Genomic DNA, 19,223 nt, shown 5'->3' with positions numbered 1-19,223 from the left:
AATCAAGTTTAGAAGGTAAGGTATTTAGCTATGATGCTTTTAGTTGGATGTGGCAGAAACCCCGCTCAAGCTGCCTTTTTTTTTTTTTTTAAAGATTTTATTTATTTATTTGACACAGAGAGAAAGACAGCGAGAGGGAACACAAGCAGGGGGAGAGGGAGAAGCAGGCTTCCTGCGAAGCAGGGAGCCCGATGCGGGGCTCGATCCCAGGACCCTGGGATCATGACCTGAGCCGAAGGCAGACGCTTAACGACTGAGCCACCCAGGCGCCCGCCGACTCAAGCTGCTTTAAGGGAAAAAGAGAACTTATCCGCTCATGGCACTAGAAGGCCTAGGGACTAATTTCAGGCATGGCTTAATCCAGGTTCTCACATTATGTCCCAGGATTGTTTTAGGCATGGCTTGATCCAGGTACTCAAATGATGCCTAGGATTGTTTCAGGCATGGCTTGATCCAGGTACTCAAATGATGTCCCAGGGTTGTTTCAGGCATGGCTTGATCCAGGAACTTTAAATGATGTCCCAGGAATCTTTGTGTCTTCATCTGTGGGCCCTGATCTCCTCTAAGTTGGTTTCATTTTCAGGGATACTCTCCCTAATATTCCAGCCCAACAGCTCAGAACTTACATCTTACCAGGATAGCAAACCTAGTCATAATTGTAGCAGAAAGCTGGGGAAGGCTCTTGATGGCCTGGTTTGAACCCATCCCCATCTCTGCGCCAATCACTTTGGCCAGGACAGCGTGGTTCTGATACTGGCTCGGGTGCCGGCCAATCCTGGGAAACCTACAGTTCCCTGAGGAGAAGTTAGGGTTTTGCCGTGAGAATGGGTACTGGACAGGCAAAAACAACAGCTTCTATCTCCCAGTGTCAAGATGTGGACGTGTTTAAGGGGAAAGAAATCAGAAGAAAGAGGAGCAAATGAACGCAAGAGAAGAACCATGTTGGGATGTGGGGCGGAGAGGGGCCCCCTGGCTGTGGGTTTGGGGTGGAGGGGCTGTGGGTCGTACCCCAGATTGTAGCACGGTTAGAAAGGAGGAGTGAGGGGCGCCTGGGTGGCTCAGTCGTTAAGCGTCTGCCTTTGGCTCAGGTCGTGATCCCAGGGTCCTGGGATTGAGCCCCACATCGGGCTCCCTGCACCGCGGGAGGCCTGCTTCTCCCTCTCCTACTTCCCCTGCTTGTGTTCCCTCTCTCGCTATGTCTTTCTCTGTCAAATAAATAAATAAAATCTAAAAAAAAAAAAAAAAAAGGAGGAGTGAGACAGAGGCTGGGGAAGCAGGTGCTAGCTTTGCAGCCAGGAGGACCCCACTCTCCTTTTTGTCCTTCCTTTGTTTCTCTCTTGATCTGACCCACCCCTCTTGCCATTTCTCCCCATCTCTCTCTGTCTTCTCCAGTGCAGTGGGTGGGGTCGGGGATTGGGCCTCTGGGTCTGGAGTGGCCAAGGGGGATCGGGCAGCTCCAAGCGTCAGAGGTGCTCCCGGGCCAGGTGGGGGATGAAAGGAGGGCCCCTGACTGCCGTTTGTCTCCCCCCACCCCTTGCAGTGTGTCAGATCCTGCCCAAGGGGGTCGTGTCTGTCCTGGGGCCCTCCTCCAGCCCTGCGTCTGCCTCCACCGTGAGCCATATCTGTGGGGAGAAGGAGGTGAGCCGAGTGCGGGGCAGGGTAGGGGTGGGTCCCTGGGAGGCGAGGCTGGGGAGGCAGCAACAGGGTAGAAGCAAAGGCTCCTTCTCTGTCCAGATCCCCCACATCAAGGTGGGTCCCGAGGAGACACCCCGCCTGCAGTACCTACGCTTCGCGTCCGTCAGCCTGTACCCCAGTAACGAGGACGTCAGCCTGGCGGTCTCCCGCATCCTCAAGTCCTTCAACTACCCCTCGGCCAGCCTCATCTGCGCCAAGGCCGAGTGTGAGGGAGAACTGGATGTTTTGTTTTTATTCCCCCAAATTCCCCTGCCCAAGAGCTCTAGTCTCCCACACGGCACAAGCTCCCCTCGTCCCCTACAATCCTTCCCCCTCAGGAACCCAGACCCGCCCACCTCCCTAAAGAGATCATTTGGTCAGCAGCTAGTGACTGGCACCTGTGTGCAAGGCCCCTGCTAGGCCCCGGTGGGTGCGCGCTAGGTGTGGTCCCTGAGGTCACTCCAGGGCCAGTGGGGGACACGGCAGCCAAGCAGCTGTGACGCAGAGTGATCCATGTCAGTGGCCCTGTGGGGCACTGTCGGAGAACACAGAAGGGAATCCTACCTGGGTCTAGAAGCCTCAGAGCCCGTGTCGCCGAGAAAGGGGCCTCTGAGTGGGACCTAAAGGTTGGGGGGGAGTTGGGGTCAGGGAGAAGGGGGCGTGTGTGGCAGGGCAGAGGCTGTGGGTCCGGGGGAGTGCGGCCCCTGTGAGAGGCTCAAGGAAGCTCCCGGCAAGCCCGGTGCCCGAGTGTGGGAGCCATGAAGCAGCACGTGCGGGAGGCACGCTCATCTGGGGCCTTGTGTGTCGGCCTTGTGGCCCTGGAAGGTTCCCACAAAGGGTGGGGCAGGGGACATGGCCGGGTGCACCGCAGCAAGAGCCCTGACCCCAGCACAGAGAACGGACTGGAGGGGCCACAGGGTGTGACCGGGAGGCCGGCGACAGGCAGGGTGAGGCAATGCTGCTTAGCTGTTGGGCGGTGGCAGTGGGCTCAAGAGGGGCCACGAGGGGTTTGGGGAGAGTCCTGAGGGAAAAGGGAGAGGTGCCGCACAGATGGTGACTGGGTTCTGCCCGAGAAGCAGGGAGCAGTCAGGTCGAGGTGCACGTCGGGGTCGAGGCGTCTTTGTGGCCATCAAGTGGAGGTGTCCGGTAGACCGGTGGCTTTGTGGGTGTGCAGGTGGTGGGGGGGGCATGCTCGGTAACCTCCAGGAGAAATCGTCTTTCCAAAAGTATTTAAGGAACGCCTGCCAAGACTTTGTTCTTGGTATTGGAGATAGAGCAGTGCGGGCTCCAGCCAGGCCAGGACCCCCGCCTGCCAAGGCTTTCTGTGGGAGGAGCTAGGAAGTAGGAAGGCGGTGCTATCCCAAGTGGAATGGTGACCACCTCTTTGAGGAGGTGACGAGGAGGTGAGGGAGGGAGCTGTGCGGGCATCTGGGTCAAGAGGGAGCAGCTAGCACAGAGGCCACAGGACAAGAGCGTGGCCTAGGTGTGTGCAAGACCAGACGGAGAAGGCAGGGGGAGTGGGGCCCAGAAGTTGTGAGGACTTGGGCCTCTGCTTGGAAGGAGCCAGAAGCCATGAGAGGGTTTGGGCACAAGGAGGAGCACCTCTACTTTACTTGCTTGTGGCCGCTGTGAAGGGGACAGACTCAGGGTGGGGGGAGGTGTGGCTGTCGTAGCGGGCGAGGGAAGGCAGTGGGTTCAGGTCAGGGTGGTTGCGGGGGCCGGCACCCTGGGCTCTGACGAGTTCTGCAGGTGGAGCCTGGGCCTGTTCGGTGTGGGTGAGAGAGAGCGTGGGGAGGCTGGGCTGCCATCAGGGTTTAGGCCTGAGCCCCAGGCAGGCTGCTGGTGGCTTGGGCAACAGGAGTGGAATGTGGCTTGCACGAGCCAACGTGAAATCCCCGTCACACGTCCCAGGGGGGCAGAAAGGTGGCAGGAGACAGTTGCGTGGAGGTTGAGCAGGGGGTCCCGGGGCCCAGAACCCCCAAGAGAGCCACCGCGCTCTGGGCAGTGTGGCCCTCGTCCTCTCCCAGGCTCCCCTACGCTGGGCAATTCCCATGGAACTCTGACCCGGGCCCTCCGGCTCCCCCAGGCCTGTTGCGGTTGGAGGAGCTGGTGCGTGGCTTCCTCATCTCCAAGGAGACGCTGTCGGTGAGGATGCTGGACGACAGCCAGGACCCCACACCGCTGCTCAAGGAGATCCGGGACGACAAGGTGTCCACCATCATCATTGACGCCAACGCATCTATCTCCCACCTCATCCTCCGTAAGGTGGGTCCCCCAGTGTCTGATTCCCTACAGGGTTGGGGTGGAAATGTGGCGTGATAGCAAGTCACCCTGTGCCCATGTGCCTCAGTGGTCCCGTGGGATGTGGAGACCTGCTTCCTACGTGCAGACGATTAGCTCGGCTGCTTCCCGGTTGCACCCCTGGTTGGGCCCTGGAGAGTTCCCTCCCCTCTCTGCACAGTTTCTGCCCTGGTGGGTCACTGCGGTGGGAGCTCCCCATGATCTTCACTGAGTACCTGTCCTGCTGCGTGGAGGCACTTGAATTTGGCTCCCACCCACCGTGTGGGGTGGGTGTGATAATCATTTTGTGGCCAAAGGAGCTGGGGTTCTGGGGGGGGGGATGGGCTGGCTCAAGGGCACCCAGATGGGGTATAGTGCCGGGACCTTCTCCCGCCGGCCCGCCACATGCCCTCCAGCGGTGACCCATATTCATTCATCATTCATTGCGTCCCTGCTCTTAATTCGTCCTTGTAATCTGATCTGTATTATTTATTTTTCTCCAGTTTCTTTGTTTTGTTTTTTTAATTAAAACCATGTGTCACTGCTGATCATAGCGTAAAGGAAATGTGTGGACAGAATCCACAGGGCCCTTGAGGCAAGAAAGCTTAGAGAAAGGATTTCGGGCTCGGGAGGGAGGCGGGCCGGGGCTGGGGTCCCATGAACCTAGTGACCAGCGGTCACTTTCCTCTCGAGCCTGCACTTCCCTAATCCTCATGATGATGACTCCTACCCCTCAGGCAACGCAGGCTGGGGTGCTGTTTACCATTCTAATGACCGTAGCTGAACGGAGTTCCACACCCCTGGTAGGGAGAGGCCTCCTTTTGTCCTCCTCAAGGACTGTGAAGAAGGGGGCTCCAAACTTGAATTTTGAGATTCCAGCTGAAGCCTTGCAAAGTGCTCTTAAAGGTGGGGGGGGGCGGGCGGTTATCTGGCCTATGACCAGGCTGAGCCGCATACAGTAGCAGCCCACACTCGGCTTTGGGGTAGCACGGGGAGAAGGTTAAGGCTCAGGGTACCCTCCCAGCCTGCCCTGTTTCTAAGGCGTCCCTTTGCCCGCCTGTGTCCAGAAGGCTATGTTGTGAGTGCCCTAAAGAGGGATGAGGGCATCTGAGGTTGCCATTCTCTCCTCCACCGAGACCTTCATCCCACCTGGGGCACCGGTCCACGCAGCACGACATCAGGGACCGAGGTCTTCCTCTGCCCCCACGCATTCCCCTTCTCCCTGTCTCTGTCTCGGGGTGTCTCTTACTGCGTTTCTCACGGGTGTCTTCACTAGGCCTGTCTCTAAATCTCTCTTCCTCTCTCGGCATCTTCTCGGCTCTGCCCGTGGGTCTCCACCTCTCCCGCCACCTCCGCACTGCCCGGTGTCCTCCAGGCCTCAGAGCTGGGGATGACCTCAGCATTTTACAAGTACATCCTCACCACCATGGTGCGTACCCCATCTAGCCCCTCCGGTCCCCACACCCCTCCCGTGGTGTCTGCCCCGCGTGGGGCCCGGCCCCAGGCCTCACCCCTTCCTCTCGGCCCCAGGACTTTCCCATCCTGCACCTGGACGGGATCGTGGAGGACACCTCCAACATCCTGGGCTTCTCCATGTTCAACACCTCACATCCCTTCTACCCCGAGTTTGTGCGCAGCCTCAACATGTCCTGGAGGGAGAACTGTGAAGTCAGCACTTACCCAGGTCCTGCGGTGAGCACTCGCCCTCCTCCCGGGCACACAGACACTTCTGCGGGCCCCCTCAGACCTCGAGCAGATGGTGCTCAGAGCCCTCTGGCGCCCCCACTCGCTTCCCAAGTACAGGCTGCGATGCCTCCCGTGCCACCTCCCATGCTGCCCCGGCCACACGCCTACCCCAGGGCCTTTGCACTTGCTCCTACTGCTGCTTCACCTGTACTTCCCCAGAGAACTAGTGACTCACTCCCTCGTTGCCAAGTCAGTGCTCCAATGTTCCCTCAGTGATAAGATCTTCCTTGGTCCCCCATCTTAAAAAAGAGAAACTCCCCACTCTTTAGCTCCCTTCCCTACTGAATTTTTCTCCATAGTACCCGTCCTTGCATATCTAATCACCACGGCAGTTGCTCTATGGTTTGCTTAGGCATAGATATGGGTAGATAGACTAAGTTCCACGAGGGCAGGGGTTTCTTTCTGCTTTGTTCACCATTGTATCCCCAACATCTAAATCAGCCTGGCTCAGGGTAGGGGTCCAATAATAGATGTTGAATGAATGCAGACATACCAAAGATGCATACTTACGTGTATCTGTTCCCAGACACATAGTCGTATGCCAAGACACGGAGGCGCTCTTCCTGAGCAGACACACATGCGGTCACGGAGCCGGGCCGTCGGGCGTCACAGACCTACCTGGGCAGAGGCGCTTTCGTGTGCACCCCTGCACCTGTCTCCACAACACAGCCCTTCCGACCCTCACACCAAGCCAGCGGAGACGCACTCTCGAAAACATGCGCACAGACGCCCCAGGTGTATCACTCACTCACCGTACGCCGGGCGGTTTTGAGCTCGTGCGTGTGTTGCATTGTCTGATCCCCACACTAGATCGTGGAGGCAGAGGGTACAATTATCCCCATTTTACAGGGAAGGAAACCAAGGTGGAAATAGGAGAGCCAGGCCTCCAGCTCAGAGCTGCCTGCTGCCCAGGCCCAGGCTCACAACCGTGATGCTCACCTGCCTCCTAAATCCCTAGATGCCACACCCCCTCTCTGTATAGACAGTCGTGTGTGTCCAGCCTGCATGCATGAGCCCCCCTCCCGCAATCAGGCCCTCTTCCCGCACCTGCATCAGCCTCGCAGACACAGATGCCGGGACACACCCTCAGGCCCACGGACACCTCCGTGTGGAGGTGACCCAGCTGGCCATCCAGGCAAACCCTCTCTGACGTGCCCGTCCCCCAAACAGGCACGTGGCTGTGTGACTCGGGGAGAGCTGCTCCCACAGAGGCATGGGCAGCACGCACGTTGTTCCCACTGCCACCTGATTTCCCTGAGAAAGGCCCCCAGAGACCTGTCCTCATTGCCCGCCGGCTTGATTCCACGTTCCTGGAGGGACGGGCGCTGTCTGAGGGCTTTGGGGCGCCCTGGCTAAGCTGCCTCTTCCCCATCCTGTCCCCCCAGCTGTCGGCGGCCCTGATGTTTGACGCCGTGCATGTGGTGGTGAGTGCCGTCCGGGAGCTGAACCGTAGCCAAGAGATCGGCGTGAAGCCGCTGGCCTGTACGTCAGCCAACATTTGGCCCCACGGGACCAGCCTGATGAACTACCTGCGCATGGTGAGCTGGGAGCGGGGCGGGCCGAGGGGGCAGGGCCGTCCGTCTCAGGCCGGGGCACTCACTGTGTCCACCCTGTGGCCCCTCTGCCCTCTCCCCGCTGCTGCTACCAACCCCACCCCCTCCTGCTTTCTCTGGACCTCTTCCTCCTCCTTTCCGTGGCCCCTCCCCTCCTGGCCTTCCTCTGCCTGTCTGCACTGCCCTCTCCCTGCTGCTTCGCCCCACCTCCCTTCTTTTGCTGGCACATTGTCTTTCTCTTTTAACTGTGGTCCTCCCTGGTCCCTCTCCCTCTCTTGTTTGTCTCTTCCTTCTCTGTCTCCTCCCCTCTGGGCCTCTCCCTCCTGTGCCTCTGGGCCCCCTGCCACCCCCGCCCCCCTCTGCCCGCCTCCCACCCTGCCAGGTAGAGTATGATGGGCTGACTGGGCGGGTCGAGTTCAACAGCAAAGGGCAGAGGACCAACTACACCCTGCGCATCCTGGAGAAGTCCCGGCAGGGCCACCGCGAGGTGAGCAGGCCTGGGGGAACATCCAGAGTCCCGATACGGTGGGGGCAGGCCTAGCAGGCCGAGGCGTCTTCAGGCCGGGCTCGTGCTGATGGACCCTTCTCTGCCCCAGATCGGGGTATGGTACTCTAACCGGACCCTGGCCATGAATGCCACTACCCTGGACATCAACCTGTCGCAGACGCTGGCCAACAAGACGCTGGTGGTCACGACCATTCTGGTGAGTGGCGCTTGGGGGGGGGCGGGCAGTGGGTGGAAGGGCCTTTCCTGAGCAGTGCCCCAGTCCAGTCCTGGTGAGGGGGATGCCTCAGCTCACGCAGCGCACAGACCAGCAGGGAATGTGACCCGTGCACCCAGCAACTCCTGATTGTGGCCAGGGTGTCAGCAGCCTCATTGCCACTGGAAGAGGGAGGGCACAGGCTCTGCCAACTGGCTGTCACACAGCAGATGTGGCAGTGACTGGTGTCACGGGGAGCCCATGGGGCCACGCAGGCAGGGCGCCTCCCACGGTGTCTGGTCCAGGGTAGACCCCCGAAAATCACCATCACTAGAGTAGTCATTTGGCCACACTTGCCACCTGAGGGTGTTGACACGTGACCACTTCATGTCCATCTTAAAGCTGTGGAAAGCAGGGCTCTGAGAGGTGAGGCGTCTTGCCCCAGGTCATGTCCCTGAGGCTCCAGAGCCTGAGCCGTGGCCGCTGTTCTCTGCACCCACAGTCTCTTCATACTTGAACTTGAGCACCAGCCAGGGACGCGGTCCTGGAGCCCCTGTGTGTGCTGCTCCTGCAGTTAAGCAGGTCTGAGACCAGGGGGCCTTCGTGCAGCAGCAAACACACATGGAGCGCCCCAGTCTGCACCAGCCACCGTGCTGGGCCCTTTCCAGGCGCTGCTCTATAAACCTGTCAGCTGCTCCACGAGGCTTGTCTTATTTTCCTCATTTCGAAGGCGAGGAAACAGGTCACAGGGCGAATCCCGGCTGGAGCCGAGGGACATGCTCGGAGTCTGTGCTCTCTACCCCTGCACCCTGCCACCTCCCACCTGGCACAACGGGCCGCCGGGAGGTCAGGAGGGGGGTGATGCACAGGACCTGGTGAGCAGGAGGCTGCCCAGAGCAGCTGGGCCCAGAGGCCGGTGCGCCAGGCAGCTGCGCCCTGCCGAACAGCCAAGTGCCCAGCGTGCTGGCAGCCGCTGTCTGTGGGAGCCCCCCAGTGAGTGTGGGAGCCGCGCCGGCTCACAGCTGTGGATGCTGAGGTTAGAGGGGATTACTACAGGTGTCACAGGATGCCAGAGGCTGTTCTCTCAGTCCCCGAGGAGCTCCCCATTGAGCGTGGACCTCGTGTCCCTCTGGAGAAGGGCCAGTGAGCCTGCTGGGGAGGGCCAGATGGCCTGCAGACGGGAAACCAGACGCTTCATAACAGCCTCCCCGAGGGGCCCCAAGGGCCAGGCCGGGCTGGCTGGGAGAAGTCACACCTCCATGCCTGTGGCAGTGGCCAGACCAAGAAGTTTCCTGGGGCCAAAAGAGGTGGGGTCCTCGGTGGGGAGCAGGGACAGAGGTCAGGGAGGGGATGTCAGGAGAGATGAGCCATGACCCTGGAGGCTTCATCTCCTCCTCACACCTGTCTCGCCTTTTACCCAAGGCCTGTGAGCCAGTGTGGTTCTCTTTCTGACATTCATTGCTCTTTGGATGGATGGATTCATTCACTCATTCATTCATTCATTCCACAAATATTTACTGAAGCCGCTGTGCACCAGGCCTAACCCAAATGCTGGATACATGTGAATAGTCACAGATGGCCTTGTGGTTTCCTTACTCTTGAGTGGCACCGGGGGAGGGGATGCCAGTCTGATGGAGGACATCGACCTGGACACAGTCATTCCAATACAAGGTAATGAGGGACTGACTCAGCTTTAGAAGGTTTGAGGAAGGCTTCACAAAGGAGATGGCATTAGACAGGGTTTAGAAGCTGTGCAGGAGTTGGGTGTACAGAGAAGGAAGGGCCGGACATGCCAAGAAGCATGAGCTTTAAGAGCAGGGGCCTTAGAAGATGTTTGCCAGACCGGATGTGGAGGGAGCGGCCTCATCTGCACAGCTGGACATACCCACTCGTTCACTGATGTTTTCTGACTCGGATTTGTGGGCAGGGCCCTCGTCGGGCATTTGGGGATTCTGGCGTGAGTCAAACTGGGTGCCTGGGACAAGAGGCGGTCAGGCTTTGCCTTCTTCCCTATTCTGTCCAAGGGGCCTAGAACAGTGCCTGGCACCTAGCAAGCACAGAGGGTGGTAAGTGCTGTGGCCCAGCTCTGTGGCCCAGAGGCTGCGGGGCTGCAGAGGGGGGAGGGTCTCTGGAGGATGCAGTTACCCTTTCCCTGAGGCTTTGGAGAGTGTTGAGCAGGAAGGGGCAGGGTCAGACCTAGATGTGAGAAAAGCTCCAGAGAGGAGAAGTGCTCCAGGTCGGGAGGTGAGGCCTGAGCTTATAGGGGCTGTAGGAAGAGGGAATGGAAGCTGATGTGGGTGTTGAGGCCGGCAGAGAGGCTGGGAGTGAGAGCGCAGGGGGAGGTCCGAGATGGGGGAAGGGTGAGGCTATCTCTGGGGTGGAGCTCACTGGTCTGGAGCCGAAAGGGTGGCTGGGACCAAGATTGACAGAGGCCCCACAAGGAAGCTAGGGTGCAAAAGAAGGCCCACGGAGGCGAGGCTGTGTGGGGCCTTCCCTCAGCCTCCAGCCCTGCTCCCTCCTGCAGAGGTTTCCCAGAACACTTCGTGTTCCCCGTGATTGTCTTCATCACGCTGGGACCTCTCATCCTTCTCTTTGGTGACTCTGGGGTTGGCCGGACCTCGCTCTCCTCATGACTTTGCTCCCTACCACTTCAGCTGGACTTTACCTTCATCTGTAAAATCCCATCTTGAAGGGCTGTGGGGGGATCGCATGAGGTAAGAAAGCCACCTGGCCTCCCAGCACGGAAGGCATGCTCTCCTGAGCTCGCATCCTGGATAAACTAGCACCACCGTGGCCGACGTCTCAGTGCTGGGCCGGGCCCTCTGCTTGTGTCTTCCGGTCTTCCCAGCCGCCCTGAGCTTGGTACCCGGATGACCCCCCAGACGAACCACATTGTGCTTCTCATTTGCATTTCCCGAACAGGGAAGTCGACCACCTTTTTTTGGTTTATTGGCCATTTGACACTCTTCTTTTGGGAAGTCCTCTGTTTGAGTTTTTTTTTTTTTATTATTGAAAAAAATTGGGACATAGGACCTTTTTATCGATTTATGAGTTATTAATATATTCTGGATACAGTCGTCACTGGATATATGTCTTGCAAATACCTTGTGCTTTGTGGCTTGCTTCTGCACTCCCAATCTTTTGATGCAAAGATTTCTAATTTTACTAAAGTCCATTTTATCCATGATTTTTTTTCCTTTTTTGATTAATGCTTTTAGAATTTAAGAAGTTTTCGCCTACCCCAAGATCACGAAGTCTTCTATTTGTTTTCAAAAAACTTAATCGTACCTTTTACAGTGAGATCTACCATCCACTTGGAATTGATTTTGATGTACCATGTGAGGTAGGGGGGCAGGGCACATTTATTTCACATGGACATTTTTTTTTTTAAGATTTTATTTTTAAGTAATCTCTATGCCCAGTGTGGGACTCGAACTCATGACCCCAAGATCAAGAGTCACATGCTCTTCCGACCGAGCCAGACAGGCACCCCCCAACCCCTCAAGTTCTCTGTTCTATTATCGATTTGTCTGTCTTTGCTCTAATACCACATTGTCTCAAATACCATAGCTTTAAACTAAGTAGTAATACCTCATAGGGTGAATCCTCCAATTTCTTCTTTAGGATTGCTCTGGCTCTTCCTGACCATTCATGTTTCTATATACACTTACATACCCTGCTTCAAAAATTTTTTAAATATTTTAATATTTAATATTAAAAGTTTTAATTAGGGCGCCTGGGTGGCTCAGTTGGTTAAGCAACTGCCTTCGGCTCAGGTCATGATCCTGGAGTCCCGGGATCGAGTCCCACATCGGGCTCCCTGCTCGGCAGGGAGCCTGCTTCTCCCTCTGACCCTCCCCCCCTCATGTTCTCTCTCTCTCATTCTCTCTCTCTCTCTCTCAAAAAAAAAAAAAGTTTTAATTAAAAAAATTCATCACATTTGGGGAGACACAGAAGTTAACACAAACTTACATAAAATAGATTTCAAAGTACTCCTTCCCCTCCAGGCACCCATTTTTTTTTCCTCAGAGGCCACATCCTTGCAGAAACATCTATGTATATATACAAGCACATCCTCGCTTTTTCCTTCACAAAGAGTAGCATATTGTACACGTTGTTCTGTAGCTTGGCTTTTTTTTTTTTTTTCTTTTTCCTCTTAATATATCCAATAGAACTTATTTTAGGAGTTGCCTAGGAGTCTTTGATGACATCAATAATCTTTTTAACCTGTCCCAAATTAGGCAGTTTCAGTCTTTGTTCCCGCTAGGAGCCGTCCTGCCATGATTCCGTTGGGCGTACATTTTGCGTACAGATGCACGACCATTTGTGGGCTGGATTCTTAGAATCAGACTTAGCACCAGCCCACTGTCTGTCTGCGGTACTTCCGCAGAAGACTCTCTCAATAAGTCGGAAAACCCTGGATGAGAGGCTCCGTCAGACCCTTGGTTCCGATGGTCTGGGGCCATCACTGTTCTCTGATCTTGAATTCTGTTCGTGGGCCCCAGTCCCTATTTCTGCCTCAATAAGCTCAGACCCCAATGCTGAGGCCTTGAACCTAAACCCACAACCCAAGTGCCTCAGCCTTGGACTTGGAGATCAGCTGGGCCTTGGTGGAAGGACCAAGGGCTTCACAGTGCACAGCAACTGGGTTTGGAGTCCCAGCTTTGTCCCATCTCCCCTTGCCATTGCCCTGCTTCCACTGTGTGGCCTCAGACGAGATGCTTGACCTCCCGGAGCTTTGGTTCCCTGCTTGGTATGTGGAGAGAGCTTGTGGGGGGGGCAGGCCTTCCAGCTCTAACACTGGTGCCTGTCTAGAGAAGTCTTGATTTCTGATTCTCCAGCTTTGATACCCGGCCTGGGTCCCTGTCTGTCTGGTTTCTCATGCATCGCTCTTGGATTCTGTCTACTTGAGGTCCATCAGCACAGGGCCTCAGAGCAGAGCTTTGGAGTAAGCCCAGCTTGTCCACCTCAGCCACTTACGGCTTCACTTCTTGGGACCTCGGTGTCCTCATCTCTGAAACAGGGGTAATAATACCGACCTCCCACGCTGACAGAATAGCTGTCACACAGCAAGCCTACAAGAAATGCTAGCTACTGATGCTATTATTAGCATCATCTCACATTCCTACTCCCCGTTCCACAGTTTGGGGCTTGGAAAGGCGGCTTGGTGGAGAGAGAGAAGCACTCACTGACTTCCCTCCATCCCACTACCCCTCAGCTGTGGGGTTTGGTGCTGTCCACGAATCCACAGCCTATACTGAGACTTGGCCTCACCGTACCTGTCACTGGGGAACAAATCACCTCACTTGACCTCCGTGAGCCTCAGTTTCCACATGTGTAAAATGAGTCTGATAATGCCTCTGGTGTAGGGTCACCTGCCAGGAGTTAAAGGGATCTGTTCGAGGGGCAGAGTGGGGGTCTGGCACTCAGCAGGTACTCAGTGCGTGGCCACCATTGTGGATATTCTTGCCAGAGCCCTCCCCGCTGTGTCCTAAGTCCTGACTTCCTTTGTTCCTCAGTCCGAAGTGACACTATACAAACACCCATTTAGACAATAACTGTGTCAAGATTAAGACTCCCTTTTGTTGACATCAACTTCATAATGCCTCATCTTACTAACCCTTTGGCACATTTTCCCTGCTTTTGTGCTCATTTGGTGCATTGGGGGTCAGTAAGGTTTGCTGGAACCCCTCAGAAATAAGCATCAGGGTAGCAAACCCATACGGAGTCTGAGGTGTTTGTTTAGCCTGCAAAGCATTACCAGAATCCGTATTAGAATGTGAATTGTTGTTAACCTTTATAATCAGGACATTTTGCAAAACAGCCGAGGATTCCAGAATTCTTGACGTCGGGCCATCTGGCATCTCAGTCCTGCTTCCCTCATAGTGGTGTCGGCTGGCACTCAATCCTGGTGGGGCAGACCCTGTGATCCCTTGCTAGCTCATCAAGTCAGTTCAGTGGGTGCTACTGGTCGTGTAGAAAAGTGAAGTAGAGGGGCGCCTGGCTGGCTCAGTATGTAGAACATGTGACTCTTGATCTCGGGATTGTGAGTTCGAGCCCCATGTTGAGTGTAGAGATTACTTAAAAATAAAATCTTTTAGGGGTGCCTGGGTGGCTCAGTCGTTAAGTGTCTGCCTTCGGCTCAGGTCATGATCTCAGGGTCCTGGGATCAAGCCCCACATTGGGCTCCCTGCTCGGCGGGAAGCCTGCTTCTCCCTCTCCCACTCCCCCTGCTTGTGTTCCCTCTCTCACTGTGCCTCTCTCTGTCAAATAAATAAATAAAATCTTTAAAAAAAATAATAAAATAAAATCTTTTAATAAAAAAATTTTTAAAAATAAAATAAAATCTTTAAAAAAAAAAAAGTGAAGTAGAGCGGGACAGAAAACAATCAGGGTCTGCTGCCTTTAATCCCTAAGAGTAAGGACTCTTGAGGAACAAAGTCTATTTAAGTGCATGCGTGCAGATGACTTACGTTGCAAAGTAAAATGTGTATCTTACTATGGATCATGGTCAGAAATTTGAAAGCCCCTACTCCAGTTTGGCATAATCTCCCTCCGTGTGATTTACTCTTAGGTTACTCGCCTCCCTGGTAGGCATTTGAGTTTGAGACAATAGAGCATCAGGTTGGCTGGCAGAGACGAAAACAGCTTCCAGTGATCTGGGCGGGGGGGGGCGTCCGGAGACCGCGTCCAGCAGCTTCCAGGCCTACCCCCCACTCTGAGCATCTGTAGGCAAGGAACGGATGCAGTGACTCTGTCCCACGTGGAGGCAGATTCACAATCTGCTCCCCAAGCAGCCCCTAGCTGCCCAGTTTCTGACCTCGCTTCTCTGCTGCTTCCCAGGAGAACCCATACGTCATGCGCCGGCCGAACTTCCAGGCCCTGTCTGGGAACGAGCGTTTCGAGGGCTTCTGCGTGGACATGCTGCGAGAGCTGGCCGAGCTCCTGCGCTTCCGTTACCGTCTGCGGCTGGTGGAGGATGGGCTGTACGGGGCGCCCGAGCCCAACGGCTCCTGGACAGGCATGGTCGGCGAGCTCATCAACCGGGTACGGCTGGGCCGGGTCTGGGGGAGGGGCCGTGGTCCAGGTGGGCATGGGGAGGCCCGCAGGCGAGCAGCCCGCGGCGCTTCAAATAGTCTGGCACATAACAGGTGCTGTGTGTTCCTGGTCCTGGTGAACGCCGCGGGGCCGGCTCAGGGCGGGGGGATGAGAGACGACGCCTCACCTCCTGTGTCCTGCTTTGCCACATGCTCTCCTAGCATTCCCTTGGCTCAGCTGGTGCTCAGGGAGTTTTTGGGTGGACGAAGAAGACACGGAGTTAGAATTGGACAGAGACTGTGAAGGTGGAAAGAGGCTTCCTGTCGGTGGCAGGGCTGGGCCGGGAGGACGGGGATGGCTCTCGCTTGTGCCCTGTGGCTGGCACCCACCAGGAGGGCCTGGCACATTGCCGACAACAAGGCTACCTGTTGAACTCACAAGTCCGCTCACTCAGACAGTGTTGATTGAGCACTGTCTGTGTGCCTTGCTCCATGCTGGGCATAGGATAGAATGGTGAGCACAGTGGACCTGGACTGTGCTCTCAAAAGGTTAGGGTGTCCTTAGGATGCCAGAAAGCAAATGACCACAAGATACCCTTCAGGGCTGTGATGGGGGAAACTCCGAGGAGGGACCCAGAGGAGGCTCCCGACGCAGCCAGTCCAGGGAGGACTTCCCAGGAGAGGTGACCCCCAAATAGATTCCCAAAGGGTGTGAAGGAGTCAGCAAGGTGAAGGGGGTATGGGAGCAGGAGAATGTGTTCAGAGCAGAGTAAATGGCATTTACAGAAGGGGAGTCAGGGCGAGAGAGAGAGAGAGGGGTGCCCTGGAAGGGCCCTGATAGTGGGTGGGATTTGGATGAAGGGGAAGGAGGGAGAGAGGCAGGGGTGTAGGAGGTGGGAGGTGAGGGTGGTGTGGAAAAAATATTTTGGAGTCAGACCAGTCTGGGTTTGAATGCTCAGGTGAGTTGTTTCTCTTTCCTTTACCTGTCTTTTCTCCTCCCTTGCATGGGGATAATGATGCCTCTCAGGTCTGTCCTGAGGGTTTCAGGGAACAGGGACAGCGCCACCCATGTTGCTTGTCAGAGGCAGGGGATCTCAACATGCAGTCCCTCTTTTTATTCCAGGCAGGTTTCAGGCAGGAGAAACCATGTGGGCAAGGGCCTGGAGGGAGGGCCGTGCCAGGGGAGATACACAGGCCCTAGCCAACCAGGGACCTAGGGCCACGAACATTCAGGGAAGCCTTGACATTGGACTTGGCTGAGGGCATCAAGGATCCTCACTCTCTTGTCTCTTCCATCCCAGAATTCACTGCATCCAAGCCCAGGAATGTCACCAGGGTAGACTTGAGAAGGCCACTTTGCATGACAAGGGCATTTATTCCTTAGGGCACTGATTTTCAAAAGCTGTTTTGACTGCAGAACATTTTTCCCCCCAATTGAAGGCACCCTCAGAAGCTGGGACAAAGCAGAATGGCTATGGTGGAGGGAGGGCTGGGGTGGGGGTCCCTGGGGTCCTGGTGGCTAGGCCTCTCCCACCCTACCCCATGAGCAGGCCCGAGGCATGCCCTGCTGCTGCCAGCTGGTCTGAAAGCTTCTGTTCCGGGTGGGTTTGAAGGGCCTGAAGCCAGAATCTGAGAAGGCCGGGGCATGGAGAGCAGGCGGCCTGGCACCCACCTGACTGGCTGACTTCCCCCGTGAATTCCATTTCCACATCCTAGTCCTCAGTCATGTGGGTTCAGAGCATTTATCAGGGTCCCCGGAAGTAGGCGAGGGCAGGAGAGTAGCCCCCAGCCAGAGTCACTGTAAAGTGGATGCCAGTTTCTTCATCAACAAAGAAGTAATGGAATAGTCCTCTTTACAGCCGCATGACCTTGGGGATGAGCCTCAAGCCTGACCCGCAGCTGGGCAGAGGGTTTGGAGGATTGGGCAGGATGGTGTCTGGGGCAAGCACAGCACCGAGGCTGGGAGCTTTCCTAATGCGCTGCGTGATTGTGATGCTGAGTCCTGTTCGTATCTTGGCTCCACTGCCTACCAGCTGTGTGACCTTGGGTGAGTTCCTTAACCTCTCCGTGACATCGCTTCTTCAACAGTAGAACTGGAGAAATAATAGTAGCTAGAACACACCACCGTCTTGAGCATGAAACGAGTTATTCCCTGGGCTTAGGACGGGTGCCCAGCAGGTAGTGGATACTGTAAGCATGTGCTCTATACACATTCTCATTAATGTTATTTCTACCGGCATGGCCAGCACACGCATACATTCACGTGTCTGTTCTCTAGCCAGCTAGCATTTACTGAGGGCCTACTGTATACCAGGCCCTGTGCTACACCCTGTGGAGACAACAGCCAGGCCTGGCCTTGCTCTAACTGAGCGGGGTAAAGGGCTTGGCTGTCAGCAGGGGGCTCATGGCACACACCCCCAAAGGTCTCAAGCTGGCTCAAGTGAGGAACCAGAATCGGTGGGGTTGGGGGGTGGCGGCAGGATGATGTGCAGGGAGGTAGGGGGACGGCAAGTTTGGACACAGGGAGGCTGAGAGCACCTGGGCTTGGTGACGGCCTGGGGCTGGGGACACGGGAGAAAGGACTGAGCCTCTCCGTTGCTGGGGCAGCTGGGTGATGGCGATGACATTTAGGGAGAGAACACTGGAGGAGGAGCGGGCTGGGAGCGCGAAGGATGGGCGGGGCTTGGCCCTGCAGAGGCTCAGCTGCCTGCCTGCCGTGGGATGGCCAAGTACACGGAGCTTCACGGGGGTACTCAGCAGCAGCTGCCTTTGTTGACAAGCCAGAGGCTTTTCGAGTGTTACTTAAAGGGACTGAGGATCGCTGTCCTCTCACTGCTGCCCCGGGGCTCAGAGGCAAAGGGACTTGCCCCCCTCCCCACAGGGCTGCAGCCAGGTGTGTCTGACCCCCAGCAGGGACTTGGGAAGCCCAGGGCGGACAGGATGACGCACTCACCCCGTGCCAGGGCCTTGCCCAAGCGTTCTGAACCATATGCACGCCGCCCCACGAGGAGGGCCTGGTATTAGCCCAGTTTTCTCTAATGGAGAGTGAGACACCAAGGTACCATGTCCAGGCCACACGGCGAGTGACTGGTAGAGCCAGGGCTGGCCCCCATCAGGCTGGCCTGGAGCTGACGAGTGACTTCCAGATGGAAGCCAGCCCAGGGCACCGGAATCTTCCCAGTCACCCCACCCGTCCCCAGGCCAGTCTTGAATTATGGTCCGTTTATTCCACCCAGGGGCCACTGCTGGAATTGGCCTTCTCCCTGTCCTCACTGCGTGCATTCAGGCTCCGGCCCCTCTCCCAGCCTCCTCACTGGCTCTTGGCCTCCCACCTCTCTCCATTCTGCTGTGTCTTCCAGTAGGATCTTCCACAGTACAAGTCTGACCTGTCATTCACGTGCTGTCATCAGAGCGCCTCTCCGCCCCCAGGATAAAAATTTGTGCCCTCCGGCCCCACCCTCAAGGACAAAGCAGCTATTTTAGGGTGTTCCGGGGAAGCAGACTCTGAGGTGGAGATTAGCAGGCAGGAGGCCCCCTTGGAAACCAGCCCTGTGAGGGAGGGAAGGAGCAGAGTTGCCATGCAGCTATAACTGGGCATCAGCTGACCCCCAGGCAGCTCTGGAGCTGAGGTGAGGCGGCAGGCCTTTATACGCCCCACCGACCTGTCACTGGAGGGGGCCGTCCTCAGGGAGGCTCTTCCACCCACCGAGCTGAGAGCGATCAGCCACCAGCATGCTCTGCAGCTGGGACCGTGAGTGCCCTATCCCAAGGGCGGATCTGAGCGGCCTCCATCCGCCGTGGCCACGACAGTCATGAGCTCGTTATGGGTCAGGCAGGGCCGGCTTCAGTTGCCTGCGTTCCCATGTGGCCCCCACAAGCCAGGTCCCCTCTCTGGACTTGGTGTCGCCTCTTGAGATGGGGATGATATTACCTCCCTCACAGAGTTTTGGGGTGACGGGTGGGCGAGGGAAAGTACGAGGTCCCAAAGCGGAGCCCGGATCACCGGGGGCCTTGCGGGGTAAGGAGCTGAGATGTTATTTTCAGTGTGTGAAGCCAGTGGAAGGGTTCAGGCAGGGAATGTGCCGTGATCTAATTTGTTCTCTCTCTTTTTTTTATTGAAGTGAAATTCATATAACATACAATTAACCATTTTAAAGTATAATTCAGGAGCAGGTAGTCTATTCACGATGTTGTGCCACACCATCACCTCTACCTCGTGCTAAAACATTTTT

At 56.2% G+C, this 19,223-nt stretch overlaps 1 protein-coding gene across 2 annotated transcripts in view; it reads left to right on the top strand.

Moving 5' to 3' along the window:
- The window catches only part of GRIK5 (glutamate ionotropic receptor kainate type subunit 5), a 54,007-nt gene that overhangs the window by 5,502 nt on the left and 29,282 nt on the right, over positions 1-19,223 (top strand). For both annotated transcript variants that reach the window (XM_021692259.1, XM_021692260.1), the window contains 9 exons: positions 1,541-1,638; positions 1,735-1,900; positions 3,761-3,939; positions 5,330-5,383; positions 5,485-5,646; positions 7,086-7,238; positions 7,636-7,740; positions 7,850-7,957; positions 14,798-15,001. In XM_021692259.1, the coding sequence (XP_021547934.1) occupies positions 1,541-1,638; positions 1,735-1,900; positions 3,761-3,939; positions 5,330-5,383; positions 5,485-5,646; positions 7,086-7,238; positions 7,636-7,740; positions 7,850-7,957; positions 14,798-15,001 (1,229 nt within the window). The remainder of the gene's footprint in view (positions 1-1,540; positions 1,639-1,734; positions 1,901-3,760; positions 3,940-5,329; positions 5,384-5,484; positions 5,647-7,085; positions 7,239-7,635; positions 7,741-7,849; positions 7,958-14,797; positions 15,002-19,223) is intronic.

Source organism: Neomonachus schauinslandi, chromosome 16 (assembly GCF_002201575.2).
Source record: "Neomonachus schauinslandi chromosome 16, ASM220157v2, whole genome shotgun sequence".
Lineage (NCBI taxonomy): Eukaryota > Metazoa > Chordata > Mammalia > Carnivora > Phocidae > Neomonachus > Neomonachus schauinslandi.
Note: the sequence above shows the minus strand (reverse complement) of the source record. Positions and strands in the feature narration are given on the sequence as shown.